The sequence below is a fragment of the Chanos chanos genome, chromosome 9, assembly GCF_902362185.1.
Source record: "Chanos chanos chromosome 9, fChaCha1.1, whole genome shotgun sequence".
In the NCBI taxonomy this organism is placed as follows: Eukaryota; Metazoa; Chordata; class Actinopteri; order Gonorynchiformes; family Chanidae; genus Chanos; species Chanos chanos.
This window is the reverse complement of record NC_044503.1, coordinates 2,667,826-2,683,707: the sequence shown is the minus strand read 5'-3', so window position 1 is coordinate 2,683,707 and position 15,882 is coordinate 2,667,826. Positions and strand designations below refer to the sequence as shown.

Sequence of the window (15,882 nt, the reverse complement as noted above, 5' to 3'; positions counted from 1 at the left end):
TTAGCCATGGAGAGGCAGACGGTCGTTAGCACTATTTGTATATCTGCTTTGTTCGATCCGAATATTAGGACTTTATTTTTTATAAGATTTTGATAATATCATTTGTTGCACATGCTGTCACCGGAGAACAGCAGGGTTTGCGTGTCTCTCACTGGATCATTACTGAAGAATGCAAGTAGTCAGTCAGTTAAAAAAAGAGGAAAAAAACAACAAAAAAATAAATAGCGTAGCCACTATAGCGCTAATCCTACGGTTTTCTTAAACTGGATGGGAGACTAACGCATCGTCTGTGTGTTTTAAGAGCGATCTGGTGGAAACGTTGTTTCTCAGCCCCTGGTCATCAAGCCCCCGAGGCCGTCTCTGCACGTGTCTGTGTCAGTCCCGCAGTGACGCATATGACCAAGCCGAACCTCTGACTGGTGACGATGTGCCTCAGCTGAGTCAGGTCAGTCAGGGAACATCCAGCGCAAACAGGAATACGCAGAGTGAGGTGAGGCACTCGGAGGACCAGGTTGAGAATCTCACGTGTAGGCCGCTGGGTTTTTGTCCACACCTATAAGGATGCCTGGACTTTAAGCAGTATTTGTGCAGTCAGTGCTACAGAGATGTATACAGAGAAAACTATGAATTAAAAAACAAAACAAAGATTTTTTTTGTCTAATGTAGTGTGTTTAGTGAGTATGACTCAAGCGCGTTCAGTCGGTGCCCCTCAGCTGATACCCACACCACCCAGACCAAACAGCCCTCTCTCAGCCTTCTCGATTTTCCTCTGAGTTTCAAATAGCCACTTATTATCTAATATGGTAACGCCTCGAAGGTGGACTGTTATGAGTGATAGTTTATGTAGTCATTCCTAAGAAGAAGAAAAAAAAATAATGCAATGATGAGTATAAATGATAAATAGCAACGTTTACATGCTTGAAGAAAAAAAAACAACAACAAAAAACGAACTTTTTTTGTCTCGTATTAAGACGGATGTGTTGTTTTGCTCCTTGTTTTTCGCTGGCACCTACATATCATAGCCTGCCCTGTTTGCTTTTCCTTTGCTATGCTGTCTTCCTTTGTATCCAATCTACTGTAAATAGTTTGCAGTCTCTTTGTTTTATGCGTGGATTGTGTTGTTATAAACCTGGGCTTTAAAAAAAGAGAAAAAGAGAAGAACGGAATTTGAAAAAAAAAAACACAAAAAAAACACTCTACGTAAAGGATGTGCTTTATCTGCTTTAGTGTACCCCTGCTTAAGAATGAATGTGTCACTCTCTTACAAAGCAATATCGAGACGGTCGTCTTGCTATAATATTCATGAGGTTGCTGACAGTGAATTTTGCGTAATTCACACATGTTAGTGAGGATGACGAAACAGAAAGCAGTTGACGTGCTTAGACAAGTGTGGCGTCTTAATGCGGAACATCAGTCCAACGGTTTTCGCTTGCGCGCACGTCGACTCGGCGCGAGGTGGACTCAGTCAGTGAGAGGAGCGAGATGATAGGAGTGCACGTGAGAGATTTTAGATCAGTTGCAGAAAGTTGTAGAAGTGTAGAAAAACAGTCGATCTCACTAAAGAGCCTCAGAAGAGCTTTATCAGTGCTCTGAACTTCTACGGAACAACCTCACGGAGAAGATTCTGGCCAGGAGACGGTTTTCTATGACAAAGACCCAATGTTGCTTTTTATTTTTTAAATATTGTTTGAATTTTAATTTTGTTGTTTTTAAAACGTGCGTTGGATAAATTGTGCTCTCCTTAGTGTTTTATTTTTATGATTTTTGCTTGTTTCTTTTTTCACTTTTGGTTTTTTAACTTTTCTTTTTCCTAATGTGGAAATAAAATGTACATTTAAAGAAAAAAAATATATAAATATTATGCAGTAGTTGATGTACTGTAACTAGCATAAGGGATATGGTGTCAAAATGTTCACTGGTGAAAATTTACCAAAATCAAAAACTGTCTATGTCGTGAAAATCATTGAATTGAACAAATAAATAAATGAATGAATAAATCAAAGTTTGTGCTATTAATCGACCAGGTCGTTTTTAATCATTTTCCAGGGGAGATGTTTTTGTTCAGTCATGTGTGTGTTTGAATTCAATGCCCATGATCTAATACTGACCTGACGTGACTCTGAAAACGCAGGACGCCGTGAAAAGTCTACTCAATAATCAAGCAAACAAACCCTTTCGCCCAGCCGTGCTTACGTAACACACTTTCATTTGATTTTTTTTAAAACACAATGCATAAAATCCATTCCCAGTAGGCAAAACATACACACCAGTGGCTTTAAAATACGTGGAATATTGAAGCAAATACTAACGTACTAAGAAAACGCTGCTGCTATGTGAATGTAGATCTACCTTTGTTCCATAAATACATGCTAAGGGTTCCATATTTCAGCCGGGGAATAAAAATAGCCCACATTCCCTCGGGACAGCAGTGACGTCAGCAGCCTGCCTGCATCATCAGCTACCGAGCAGAGTAGGGCTGTGCTGTTACCACGGTAACACTGCCTTGCAGTGCGCAAATGGAGAGGGGACAGCCAGCAGTGTATGGATCCACTTTAAGGTAGAAACCAATGGTTTCAGTCTTTTTTTTTTTTTGGTACTGAGACTGTGTGTCCTTTGACAAATATGAAAAGTATAATATAAGATTAAATAGGACATTATTATTTTATTTGTTCCAGGGCAAACAGTTCCTGTAAAAGTTCCAAATTCTAATATATATTATCCTTTCTCAACCCTGCCCCCCCCCCCCCCCCCCCCCCAAAGAACAAAAATGCAATCACTTAACAAAAACAGTTTATTCACATGTGCACTGTACATAAGTTACAACATAATTGTTCCCTGTCTATTACAAAATGTACGCAAAGTAAAACCTATTGTGTGTTAAACAGGAGTCTAACTTGCTTTAGAGGGAGCGGACAAAAAGATTAATATTTTATCTCCAAACAAAACTTATACCCTCCTGTATCAACACGTGAATTTTCTCCGAATATTTGTGGGGGGAAAGAAAAAAAAAAAAAGAAGTACTTTTACAGAACTGAAGACAGGTGTATGATGACGCCAAATGAAATCTTCTCTGGTGGAAAAGTATGCATGAAGAAAAGGAGAGAGTCTGACACAGAGGTCACGGCCAGGTCAATAAAATACAAAAACAGTTCTATCGTTAAGTCACACTCGGATGTTTTAAAACGCAAAAAAAAAACAAAACCCAAAATAAAATATGTCGTCGAAACCTAGCGACCGACTACTGCTCTGAAACCGAGGAGAGAAAACGGCGCGTGTGAACGAGGATCTGTGAACAGCGTCGACCTGAGTCCGGTTTAGTGCTGGTTTTTGCCGCCCTGTGGTTTTCCCGGCTTCTTCTCCTGCTGTTGGCCACGCCCACCACCAGGCATACCTCTGCCACGCCCACCAAACACACCTGAAATTTACAGAGCTCTGTCAAATACACCTGCCATCACGACACACCACTAAACACACCTTCCTCCAAAACCAAAAGGTATACCTCAGAGTGTTCGGTTCTCCAATTACTGTCATCTACAAGATGTTTACAACACAGGAGAAGAGTCCTGTTATGTTTTTGCATTACGTTGTTGGGTACTCCAAACAAAGTTTACATGTTCTACAGCGATGCACGGTATCCTTATTTGGGCATTTAAAAAAATATATCTCTCCTCCAATCCTGTCGTACCTCTCCCGGCTCCGCCCCCTCGGCCTTTGCCCTGCTGTTTGTTTTGCTGCATGCCCCCACGGCCACGCCCCTTTGACACCACCTCCTCCTTCACCATGTCGATAATCTCGTCGGGGATACGCAGGTATTTGATCGTGCTGCCTCTGATGTAACACTCGGGCATCCTCCAAAACTTGTCTCCGTCCTACGGGAGGGGGCGGTTACAGCCAGACCGCAAAAGACAAAGACAGGATCTCAGGTTTAGATGGAAAAATCCAAGGTCAAGCGCACATTATGGATTCTGTACTGTCACACTGTAAGTCCTGAAGTTACTTAAACACTAACAGAACAGAGTGTTTTGAAGTGACAACAAACAAACATCACATGACCGTCTTACAGAACTTTCATCAAAGCTGCCACGTGTCTCATTTATTAAGACAGTGAGATGACAATGAAAGCGGAGCTGAATTAGACCCGGGGATGTGACTTAGTCACTCTAATCCTTATCTAACCCTGGTCAGTGTCACTCCTGAGAACACTTTATCGTACGGTGAGTTCTGCCTGTATACCCAAGATCTAAATATCCTCAGACTGACTGTGAAAAGGGCTTTAGTAAGGGCCCCTGGCCTGTCCATACCCGGGACGTGCAGATGACCTCTCGCAGGTTGATGTTCATCCAGTTGTCACAGCTGACCAGATGACCGTTATAGGTCTCCCCGTTCTTCAGCTCCACCAACTGCACAGGGTGAACATGAGGGGGGAAAACACTCCATGACGCAAACAACGCAGTTCGGTTTCCCTCCGGGACGACGTCAACATACGTGAACCTTCCAAACCTTCCAAACCAAGACTCAGATTTTCCACGATTCTTATACTAACTCCCTCTGGAGTTTTCTCCATATAGTAGCTCTTTATTTACAATATGGACCACGCTAGTACCTCATCTTAGAGCGCCCTCTACCTCTTCTTACAAGAATTGCAATATATAGAGGGTCTGAATACGTATTTACACAGCAATACTGTATTTTATATGATACTGCATATAGAATATTTACTGTGCACTTTGGCAGACTCAGTGTGTACTCAGTGTGTACTCAGTGTGTACTCCTGCAGCCTCTCAGGAGCTACGCTTGAGCTGATGTATCTGTCGTGTTCACTTCTACACACATCTGATGCTCTCACTTACCATAGGATGATTCTGTGCAGTCTTAAGCAAAGATAACGGCAACTGTAAAAAAATAAAACCCAAAAAACAAAAAACAACAAAAACAAAACAGGTGTAAAATTGTTAATGCAATGTTCAAATGGTTGTTGTTTCCAACTCAACAGCCTATGAATCATCACTTTGTTATACAGTTGTCTGCGAGGTTTCTTGTCAGTTGTTTGTCTTATGGGGAAAGTGTGTATCCTAAAGAACTCATGTGACTCTCCTATTAGTTAATGATGCATAGGATTTCGTTTGAAACATGTCAGTTCTCAAGCCTTGTGTCTCAGATACTGGTGTTTCTCTCAGTGTGAAATCCACAAGTCTGAGGTTAACAGTGGTTCAGGTAATCCAGACAGTTCTGAATGTAGAACCATCCAGAATTAAGTATTGATGGAAAAAATAGACAGGGCTAAGAATTTCACCTGATTCAAATTAAGCCATGCAGAACTGGCTAATATCAATAATTATGGGGAGTGAAGCTTTTTATAGCACTCAACCACCATTACAACTGACACGTAGCTGTAACATAACAAATATTTCATGCGTTATATTGACGGTAAGCTAGGATCTTTCACTGCAGTGTGCTTCTGTAGTCCACTTAAGTTTATCGGTTCATTGCATGACTACACTGAAATAATAACTACAAAAATATTTTCTTTCGATTTTGCAGTAGCTCCTCTTGATAACAAGTTCTCTGTGGTTAGACATTCACTTCCTGAGAAATATCACGTTTTAGTACCTGTCCACCGGTTAGATCACACTTATTCAGAAATTACCCCTTCTGCTCGAAAAACTTTAATGCTGCAATCAGACAGTCAGGGGAGTACTGCGTCCACATGACATGAGTAAGTGCATCCAAGCACAGCTTTTAAAAATATTAAATGCGAGTTTCAGTGAGTTAATACAGAGGGGATGGTGCAGACGTTTTTGCTGTTAGGAAACGTAACTCGGTTTGGCATATTATCTGTTATCCTAAATAACCGTTTCATTCAGCATATACGAAACGTCACGATTACCACCAATACCAGATTAGCTAACATGCAGGCATTCACTAGCCGGTTAGATGCATGCAAATATGCGGTAGATGCTAGCGAACAAGATATATCTTTCTCCTGGGCTGAGTAGCTAACATTACCGAAAATGTTCTTTAAACTAGAGACGGCTGAATTGTGGTGAGGTGTTACAACACAAACAATAGGGCTCACAAACTAGCATGCTGACTAAAGTATACATGTAACCTTTTTCCCGGTAGCTAAGCTAGCACAGTTAACTTGCTCAATAACGCGTTTACTCACCATAGTGGCTTTTTTGATTCACAGTCTTATGCAACTGAATTTATTTTCTTAAGTGTTATAATAAAGGTCTATAGTAAACTATTAAATTTAAACTTTGGTTAGTATACTGCAAACGCGCGTGATCGTAACATGAACGAAACCTTTAGCTAGCATTACGAACGGCAACAGAAAGCAATGTAGCCCTTTGCTTCCGGATCATAAGGAAACTTGCAAAATAAAAGTCGTTATTCAGTGGCCGTGGGACGATGAAAAACATCATAAATGGGGAGTCATTCATATCTTTGTACCATTTAAAAACAAGACTACGCTCCGCTTTCGCAGTAGAATGCCTTCTATTTATTTTAAAGAGACGACCAAATGGAGGAAGGGGTGAGAAAACACATATATTGTCAGCAGCTGGAATAATTAATTTTGTCTATGTGAGTAAAGAGTAACCTTGGATAGCATGCTCAGTCAGCTGTCTTCTCTTGCTTGATTCGGTTATCACACGGCATAGCCAATATCTGAATTTTAAAGACAAAAGCCTTAACTGTTGAACTGGAGAGTCCCTATGGACATATTGTCTCTTGTGCTAAGCAGTTAACAAAATTAAAATAAGAGTGGACAGAGCACCCATGCAGTTACTTTTACTTCATAATTGAATGGTTAGTTTTGCAGATCAGGTTCAGACTGAGCTGTTCACCCTCACCATAATCTGACACAATGAATTAATCTGTCATTCATTTTCCAACTGAAAGGCTTGTTTTTATGGCAGTTTAAGAATAACGGCATGGCATCACCTCATTTTTATTACAGTTTTTGAGTGATTTATTTTATGTACAAGCTCTATATGAGATATTAACGATCTTCCAAAGGACAGAATTGTCTTTTACAAAAATATGACCATAAGCAGTCTGAAGTCTTTTATTTTGTTATTTTCACGTTGGCGTTTGACTCTGTTTCTTCCCCTCCAGTCTCCTTTTCATCGTCTTTCTTTTTTTCTTCTTCATGGCCTCCTGAATTTTCCCTTTGAATTTCTTTTTCTCTCTCTTTATCTTCTCCAGCTCCTTCTTTCTCTTCTCCTCAAACTCAGGATCCTGGGATTAAATTGAGTTAAACAACAACAAATAAACAGAGACATTAAATATTGCAGGGTTCCCAGCATAGTTTGACAGTTACATTTATTCCTCCAGAGCGTCTGACAACTGACTTTAAATGTCAGAGGTCACGGAATTCTTCAGCACTCTTGTCTTAACTTTGTTCATTACAGGGTAACAACCACAGGGGCCCAGAGCACTGCCTACCAGGGGCTTTAGCAGTAAACTGTCACGCTTTGGGTCCGAAGCAATAGTTTAAAAGAGACTTGCCTTTCCTTCCAGAATCATCTGTTTCTTTTTGTTGATCTCCTTTTTCTCGTCAAAATCCGTTGACTCTAACTTCTACAAAACACAACAATGTGATACATGTATTAGAACACAGCCAGCTCTTTTAAGGATAAAGAGGTCATTTCCATATCTATATAAAAAAAAAATTCCATATTTCATCTTACAATTTCACACTCTCTCCTGGTCACGTTGACTTGGGTGAGTATTTTCAACACGTCCTTCTCTTCGACCGGATACTCCTTCAGTTTAGTCTCTGCACAGACAACAGAAAGTGTTCATTTAAGGAGGGGGAAAAAGATTCGAACTACAACTAAAAATGATCAGTTGTCGACCCAAGAAAACCCTCCATGTTGCCCACTGAGTATTTTGTTGTATTGACAAAATACAATTACATGAAATACAAAATACTAACTTGCAGTAGACTTCACAATATTAACGTTTTCTTTCTAATTAATTTGCAACATTACCTTATCCAAAATACAAAAAAAAACAATCTCTACTGTGTTCACCTGAACTGAAATGGCTTTCGGTATTTGCAACCCTGAGAACAAATTCAGTGGTCCACTTACGGATCTGCTCTTCTATAGCGTTGACCAGATGAATGTCATACTGCGTAACCAGTGTGATTGACACTCCGTGGCGTCCTGTGGACAGAGCGTGACCAAATGATGCTCTGTATAGAAAATTTGGACACAATGAAAACTGATCAATGTTTTAAGGAATGACGGTGGTACCTGCCCTGGCTGTCCTGCCAACTCTGTGAATGTAGATTTTGGGCAAACCAGGTGTGTTGTGATTGATGACAACTTGTACAGTCGGAATATCCAAACCCCTTAAGAGAAACAAAGGGAAAAGCTGTTAACAGGGTAAAGTGGAGAAATATCTCTAAGAAAGATATGTTTCAAATGAAGCCATTGGGCGATGCTGAATGAGACATTCAGTAGAATATACCTGGCAGCAACATCTGTGGCAATGAGAATTTTGAAGACGTTTGACTTGAACTTGGCGAGGTTGGCAAAACGCTGCCTCTGGATTAAAAAAAAAATGAAAGGAATGTTTATTATCTCAGCTGGGAAAAAAAAGCAAGTACATCTTCACCGTGCCAATGCTGGAGATAATCTGTTTATGTAAGATCAGCTGATCACCGTGAAATAATCCGTTTATGTACAATCAGCCAATCACAGTGAGATGATCTGTATATACGTAAGATCAGCCCAGCCCTATGAAATAATCAGTGTATGTACAATCAGTAAATCACTGTGAGACAAACCTGCTTCATCATGGAATGCAGTGAGATTGTGGGAAAGTTGAATTCACGGAGCATCATGGTAAGGACCTGACAATTCCTACGGAAGAAAAAAAAAAAAGTTCTCAGTCAGATGCAGTGTGTACGATCACGTAGTCACTGTGTCTTGCCTTAATGCACTCACGTTCTAAAGAATGTTAATACTTACTGAATACTGAATGTTAATACTTACTTGCACGTGCTGGTGAAGATTATTATGGACCAGTCGTCATGTTCGTCTTGGAATTTTTGGATTAGATGAACCAGGTAAGCATCTTTTACTTTCTCGGGCGTGAGAATATATCTCTGGTCTAATTCATCCACAGTTCGAACTCTTTAACAGGATACAATACAAATGTCAGAAAAATACTTTACAGAATCTCCACTATTCTCAACAAGGCTGCTCAGTGGAAAAAAAAGAAAAGAAAAAAAAAGACAGAGGTTGGACCAGCTCAGTCAACTTCCTCCAAAGATTTAGCATCAGACAAATGCCTAATGCTTACAATACAATTCTAAGCAATTTAGTGTTTGGTTTTAAGCAGACATTTATCCATTTAGCGAACGCTTTTATTCAGTTACTCACAGCCTTTTCTTTATATGCGTGAGAATGAGATGACAGCCTTGTTTTAAGGCACATGCACAGTAACCAATCATTCTTACGCTAATCCCATTACTAAACCAAAGGTCCATCCAGTACGTAACTTACCCCTAACCCTAAACCAAACTTAACCCTAAATCTAAATTAAGTCTGTCCAGTGCCATTCCTGCAGGGCCAATGTCACTCTTATGCATGTCAGTATTACGGTTCATCTTTCAACCAGAAAATAATTCAATCCTGGGAAACCAGAGGAGATCGCTCCCGAGCCACTCGAATACTTTTCTGAACCGACAAACCACTGATTTAAACCAAAGGCCAGTGCATACACTCACCATGCAGAAATGACTTTAGACAAACGTTACAGTACAATGCAGTGGATTCCTGTTTCTTACTCAGATTTGTTCTCCCAGAAGAACGGTTTGTTCATGGCTATGCTCTTGAGTTCCTGTAGTGTGTCCGTGAGCGTGGCGCTGAACAGCAGCGTCTGTCGTTTGGCGGGAACCACACTGAGGATGACCTCCAGGTCTTTAGTGAAATCAGTACAGCCCTGCTCCAGCAAACGATCAGCCTCATCCAGAATCTTAAATGACAAACACACACACACACACACACAGAACAAATCATAGCGTGTCTTGAAACAAAAATAGATATGTCAAAAAAAAATCTTTTTTTTTCCCGAGTGTTTATAACCGGTACCCCTCTTCTGTTCTTATAGTCTCACTAATTAGAATGTGTCTCTGTCAGAGACAGACTCACCAGAAACTGGATCCTCTTCATGTCAATGGTGTCTGAACTCCGTATGTGGTCGGCCAGCCTCCCTGGCGTTGCCACGACAACGTGTGGCTTCTTTGACAACTCCAGAGCTTGCGTAACCATATCTGTTACAAAAAAGGTTAATAACAGAGAGAGAATCAGGTCTGAGCATTACGACATGATGAACTGAACGACAGTCTGTTAACTGTTTGAAAGGATTCTGATGAAAGAAGCCCCTAGTAGTATCACGATTACTTTTTTTATAGGAATGTAAAAAAACGGACGTATTGCTTGTCACAGTGAAGCCGTACCCATTCCTCCAACGATGAGGCAATCCCTCAGACCCAGAGGTTTCCCCAAAACCCGAAACTGTTCAGCTATCTGGAATGCCAGCTCTCTATAGCAAACAAAAAAAACAAGAGAATCACATTAAGGCATGGCAGAGGTTTTTTTTGTTTTTACATAAACGTGGCCAAAATGAGCGGCGGCTCTCTGGGTTTATTACAGTAAGACCAACAGTTGAATAGAGCTGATGTTCGACTCGGTTCGACTCAGAGGTGAGTTCCGTAAGTACCTGGTGGGTGTGAGCACGACGCAGAAGATGCCGTATGGATCCTCGGACAGTCTTTGGAGCACCGGGAGAACAAACGCTGCCGTTTTTCCGCTCCCCGTTTTAGCGCATCCCATACAGTCTCGACCTGTCGAATAAAGTCCACGGCAGCCATTTTTACAATCGAGATGATTTTGTTGCAGTAATGAGAATAAAGGTAATTCACTCATAAGTTTGCTCGTTTTTTTTTTGACACTGTGATAACGCTCGCTTTCATGAAATGATTACATGACAAAAATAAGTTTGCAGCTGGTTACCATAAACACTGCTGTGTACAAATATCAAAGTTTACGATGATGTTTGTTGATGTATTGGCTGATAATATATATGACTAGTGGCAGCCCCTGCTTAAATTCAGGACTTGAGAAAGAAAAACAAACAAACAAACAAACAAAAAAGACTATTCAAAATGTAAACGATAAGACATTGCTGCTTTAGCTAAGCCTAAACCGTTAGTACATGTTTCATTTGGAGAAAATTCATTTTCATAAACTGAACTTAATTAACACCACTTAATGTCCACTAACTGATAAGTTGGCTTCTTTTGAAGTTAGTGCTTACCTTCCAAAATCGCTGGCATGCAATTCTCCTGGACTGGAGTTGGTCGAGTGATGCCCAGTTGTTTACACTGTTCGACCAACCAGTCGGAGAGGCCGAGTGAAGAGAAAGTTGACATTTTTATTTATTGAACAACTCGCTACTAAGGTCGAGAGAAATGTGCAGGTTAGCAGGAAATCTAAAAACTACTGATCATAGCTGCGTATTTTATAATTATAGAACTCAACTCCAGAGCTGCCACAACCTCGTGTGATTCTTGGGACGCCTGTATTTTACGTAATCCGGAGACGTCATCAGCAGACGTCAGTGGGGCGTAGTGTTCAGACGACCTGAGAGAGTGATTGGACAATAACCTGCTGTCAAAGCATCTCTCCGGGAAACGTTTTGTGGACAGGGAAGCTGTACGTAGGTCTGGGAAGATTCTCGGATTTACATATCATCTTAATCGCGAGGAAACCATTTTTATGATATTAGTATTATGTAATCTGCCTGCGGTAGGTGTTGGTTAAACAATTCGACAAAACGAAAAGGATAGTGCAGCTGTCCGAGATATATTCGTGTATCCTGGGATGTTTCACACTCGTGCACTTGTGGACTCTTTTAACGATTCCTATTCCTTTACTGCTATACTGGTATTTAATGACTTTCTAAGCGCAAATGCATACAAACTAACTGCAAATTTGCTTGTCGAACGTAGCATTGACAAGCTTTGCGATGTACACATGTAGATATATTGTAAAATAAACAATGTTCCTATGGATACACATTAAATATATATATGTACATAAATGAGTTCAAACCGTAGAATTTTAGAGTCGTGAATGCCAAGCGGCGGTATTTAGCCCACGCAGAATGTCCCTTGTCATTTTTACCCTTATCGAATATGGCGGAGTTAGATGGTGGGGATTTCTCTTCGAATCGTTCACAAAGCAGGTAAGGATGCACACATAAAACAAACCCAGACTTTAACGAAAGCAAATACAGTATGTTGTCTTAACGCTGACGTAATGTTCAACAGGGCTAACTTAATAGTACGATAATGGAACATCTTGATATGGTCAGTCGTTGTGTGTTTATCGTTAATGCTTTGACGATTTAACAGGAAACTCCATATAGTTTGCGTGCTTTATGGGTTAGATTTTTTCCTTACGGTTGCTCCAAACCTGTAGCTTAACAAAACCGAGAAATCATGTGACTTTTGTTGGCTCGTGCATAATACAGTAATGTTGCTAGTTTTTCTTGAGGAAGTTCCTAATGCAACATGTTGATCCAGTATCTGTGCGTGTGTTGGAACAGAGGAATGCGCTAGAATGTCGAGGTTACATTATGAAGCTAAATGTATCTTCGTGTAACTTATAAAGCTCACCAGCGACTGAATCAATTTTTGGTGTCTTTTTTTCCCCTTGACGTGGTATTTTATAGATTTTTGTCATAACGGTGACTCACACATAGTTCGTTAAATGAAAAAAGTGCTGGAATGTCTTGTGGGTCCACGACCACAGAAATGTACTGATTATTTCTTAGTGTTTTTATTTTTAATGACCCGTATGTAGAAATGGGTTCTCTCTCCATTTTGATGAATAATTAAAGAGATGCGCCTGCTAGAGGTATCATGTTGATGTACCTGCTGGGAAACAGAGACAAGTCACCAGGGAGTCCGCACACAAACAGAAATCCAGAAAGCAAGCCGATCTAAGCCACAAAATCCTATACTCACAGCGTTGTGAATGTATGAGTGGCAAGAGTGAGAGAGAGAGACAGAGAGAAAGAAAAACACAAAAGTAAAAATGTTCAGTATAAACTAATGGTATGAAAACTTTTATTCTGCTTGCAGCATGGCTAACAACAAGAACAGCACACTACGTTGCACGTTCTCCGCGCCTGGCCATAGTAGCGCTCTCCTGCAAGGACTGTCGGCGTTGAGAGTGCAGGGGCAGCTGCTAGACGTGGTGTTGGCTGTGAACGAGGAGCGTTTTCAGGTGCACAGAGCTGTGCTCGCCGCCTGCAGTGACTACTTTAGGTGAGACGTCTCAGCTGGTTCTTGAAAGCTGCATATTCCTCCCGGAGAGCATTACCGGCACGTACCACATCTAGGGAAAAATCTTTCTCTACGCAGAGAACAGCTGAGCTACAGGGTGGCCACAGCGTTGTTAAAATTGGACAAAGCGTGATATGATCTTTTTTCACCACAAAGAGGAGGATGTGGTTTTTGTAGCTTCAGAAAAAGAATGCCTTATAAACAAAACAACCATATCAACTCACACTGCCAACTCAATTTGTGAGAGGAAATTGTCCGTCCTGATTTGAGAGGCGACTAATGTCCGCAGCGGGTGTCTCTTTATGAACGGTTTTGATCAAAACCATTCTGATAATTGCTTTCTAGAATGTTTTCCCTGCTCTCTCAGTTCCCTGCTGCGGATGAAGCCTCGTTCTGATGCAGTGTCCTTAAATATAACTTGCTTTAATCAGCAATTTTAAAGCATTATCTTTGCACCCTTCCAAATGTTTTCTTCTGATAGTGTACAGAATAGCATAATGTACGCTGAAAGCAAATACACTGAAAAATGAACACTGAAAAATGAACACTGTATCTTGAACGTGATACGTTATAATGTCTTTCATAACAAAGCACTTAAAATTGTATGTTGGTACTACTGTCACCACCAACAGTTATGGGTATTTGGAATCTTGTCATAAATTGTGATTTAACTGTTTTTAAGTTTTGAGTTTTTAAAGCATACGTTGTAATCATTGTAGTTAATCTGGAGTTTTTACCAAGCTCCTAGCCTAATGTACTGTACATTAGAACATTAGTAGTGATGCAGGCTGTGCAGAGTGTTGAAATATGCTCTGATTTTTTTCCTGTAGAGCCATGTTCACAGGTGGGATGAAGGAATCAAACCAGGACGTCGTAGAGTTAAAAGGCTTGTCTGCCCGAGGCCTGAAACACATCATAGACTTTGCTTACAGCTCAGAGGTCACGCTAGATCTGGACTGCATCGAGGATGTTTTGGGGGCGGCCGTGTTTCTGCAGATGGTGCCCGTGGTGGAGCTGTGTGAGGAGTTCCTCAAATCGGCCATGAGCGTGGAGACGTGCCTGAACATCGGGCAGATGGCCACCACCTTCAGCTTGGCCTCGCTCAAGGAATCGGTGGACGCATTCACCTTCCGGCACTTTCTGCAGATTGCCGAGGAGGAAGATTTCCTGCACATTCCCATGGAGCGCCTGGTCTTCTTCCTGCAGAGCAACAAGCTGAAGAACTGCAGGGAGATCGACCTCTTCCACGCGGCGATACGCTGGCTCCAGCACGACGAGTTGAGGAGAGCCAGGGCCAACGAGGTGCTCTGTCACGTGCGTTTCCCGCTCATGCGCTCGTCCGAGCTCGTAGACAGCGTCCAGACGGTCGACATCATGGTGGAAGACGTTCTCTGCAGGCAGTACCTTCTGGAAGCCTTCAACTACCAGATACTCCCCTTCCGCCAGCACGAGATGCAGTCGCCCCGCACTGTCATTCGCTCAGACGTGATGTCGCTCATCACATTCGGTGGCACGCCGTACACGGATAACGACCGGACTGTCAGCAGTAAGGTCTACTACCTTCCGGACATGGCATCGCGTCAGTTTAAGGAGCTGACGGAGATGGAGACCGGCTGCAGCCACGCTTGCGTGGCGGTGCTGGACAACTTCATCTACGTGGTGGGCGGCCAGCACCTGCAGTACCGCAGCGGAGAGGGCGCCGTGGACATCTGCTTCCGTTACGACCCTCACCTCAACCAGTGGCTTCGCATCCAGTCCATGCAAGAGAGCCGCATTCAATTCCAGCTCAACGTCCTGCAGGGACAGCTTTACGCCACAGGGGGGCGCAACAGATCAGGGAGCCTGTCATCTGTGGAGTGTTACAGCCCCAAGAAGAACGAATGGACGTGCGTGGATTCGCTGAAGCGCAGGATCTGGGGTCACGCCGGCACAACGTGCGGGGATAAGTTGTACATCTCAGGGGGGTATGGGGTTTCGGTAGAGGACAAGAAGACCTTACACTGCTACGACCCCGTCAGCGACCAGTGGGATTTTAAATGCCCCATGAATGAACCCCGGGTACTCCACGCCATGATCAGCGCGAACGAGCGAATTTACGCTCTCGGAGGGCGAATGGACCACGTCGACCGCTGCTTCGACGTCCTTGCGGTCGAGTATTACGTTCCAGAAACAGACCAATGGACAACCGTGAGTCCCATGAGGGCGGGGCAGTCCGAAGCCGGCTGCTGCCTATTGGACAAAAAGATCTACATTATCGGAGGCTACAACTGGCATCTGAACAACGTCACGAGCATCGTGCAGGTCTACAACATGGAGACAGACGAATGGGAGAGGGATTTGCATTTCCCAGAGTCCTTTGCGGGAATCGCTTGCACTCCGATCATACTTCCACAAACCACAACTCAACGATAAACCCTCAGCAAAAAAAACAAAACAACAACAACAAAAAACCTGACGCCGCACTCGTCATATGGCATACCTCTTACTGATCATGAAATAGAACAGAAACA

General features: G+C 42.1%; 3 protein-coding genes across 3 annotated transcripts; 1 reads left to right on the top strand and 2 right to left on the bottom strand.

The window, feature by feature from the left end:
• Positions 1-2,823: 2,823 nt before the first annotated feature.
• On the bottom strand, positions 2,824-6,314 carry lsm4 (LSM4 homolog, U6 small nuclear RNA and mRNA degradation associated). Its single transcript, XM_030784762.1, has 5 exons — positions 6,167-6,314; positions 4,851-4,892; positions 4,302-4,400; positions 3,686-3,869; positions 2,824-3,415 (listed from the first exon to the last, which is right to left on the bottom strand). The coding sequence occupies exons 1-5, from the start codon at positions 6,167-6,169 to the stop codon at positions 3,315-3,317; spliced, it is 429 nt and encodes a 142-aa protein (XP_030640622.1). The 5' UTR covers positions 6,170-6,314; the 3' UTR covers positions 2,824-3,314.
• A 333-nt stretch (positions 6,315-6,647) lies between these two features.
• ddx49 (DEAD (Asp-Glu-Ala-Asp) box polypeptide 49) lies at positions 6,648-11,565 on the bottom strand. The gene is made up of 13 exons (XM_030784052.1): positions 11,338-11,565; positions 10,741-10,864; positions 10,478-10,563; positions 10,170-10,291; positions 9,806-9,993; positions 9,009-9,149; positions 8,801-8,876; positions 8,482-8,558; positions 8,265-8,362; positions 8,100-8,174; positions 7,695-7,783; positions 7,513-7,584; positions 6,648-7,242 (listed from the first exon to the last, which is right to left on the bottom strand). The coding sequence occupies exons 1-13, from the start codon at positions 11,450-11,452 to the stop codon at positions 7,084-7,086; spliced, it is 1,422 nt and encodes a 473-aa protein (XP_030639912.1). The 5' UTR covers positions 11,453-11,565; the 3' UTR covers positions 6,648-7,083.
• Positions 11,566-14,191: 2,626 nt separating this feature from the next.
• Positions 14,192-15,784, top strand: klhl26 (kelch-like family member 26). The gene has a single exon (XM_030784051.1). The coding sequence runs from the start codon at positions 14,207-14,209 to the stop codon at positions 15,782-15,784; it is 1,578 nt and encodes a 525-aa protein (XP_030639911.1). The 5' UTR covers positions 14,192-14,206.
• The last annotated feature ends 98 nt before the right edge of the window (positions 15,785-15,882 follow it).

What these genes read in the sequence shown, in the direction of transcription:
- klhl26 (XM_030784051.1), top strand. Translation starts at nt 14,207, where the DNA reads ATGTTCACAGGTGGGATGAAGGAATCAAACCAGGACGTCGTAGAGTTA.
- lsm4 (XM_030784762.1), bottom strand. An exon ending in CTGCACAGAATCATCCTATG is followed by an intron (nt 4,401 to 4,850) that starts GTAAGTGAGAGC and finishes CACCCTGTGCAG; the next exon opens with TTGGTGGAGCTGAAGAACGG. An exon ending in AGGTCATCTGCACGTCCCGG is followed by an intron (nt 3,870 to 4,301) that starts GTATGGACAGGC and finishes CCCCTCCCGTAG; the next exon opens with GACGGAGACAAGTTTTGGAG.
- ddx49 (XM_030784052.1), bottom strand. Translation starts at nt 11,452, where the DNA reads ATGTCAACTTTCTCTTCACTCGGCCTCTCCGACTGGTTGGTCGAACAG. An exon ending in CATGCCAGCGATTTTGGAAG is followed by an intron (nt 10,865 to 11,337) that starts GTAAGCACTAAC and finishes TTTATTCGACAG; the next exon opens with GTCGAGACTGTATGGGATGC. An exon ending in GCCACAGATGTTGCTGCCAG is followed by an intron (nt 8,363 to 8,481) that starts GTATATTCTACT and finishes GTTTCTCTTAAG; the next exon opens with GGGTTTGGATATTCCGACTG.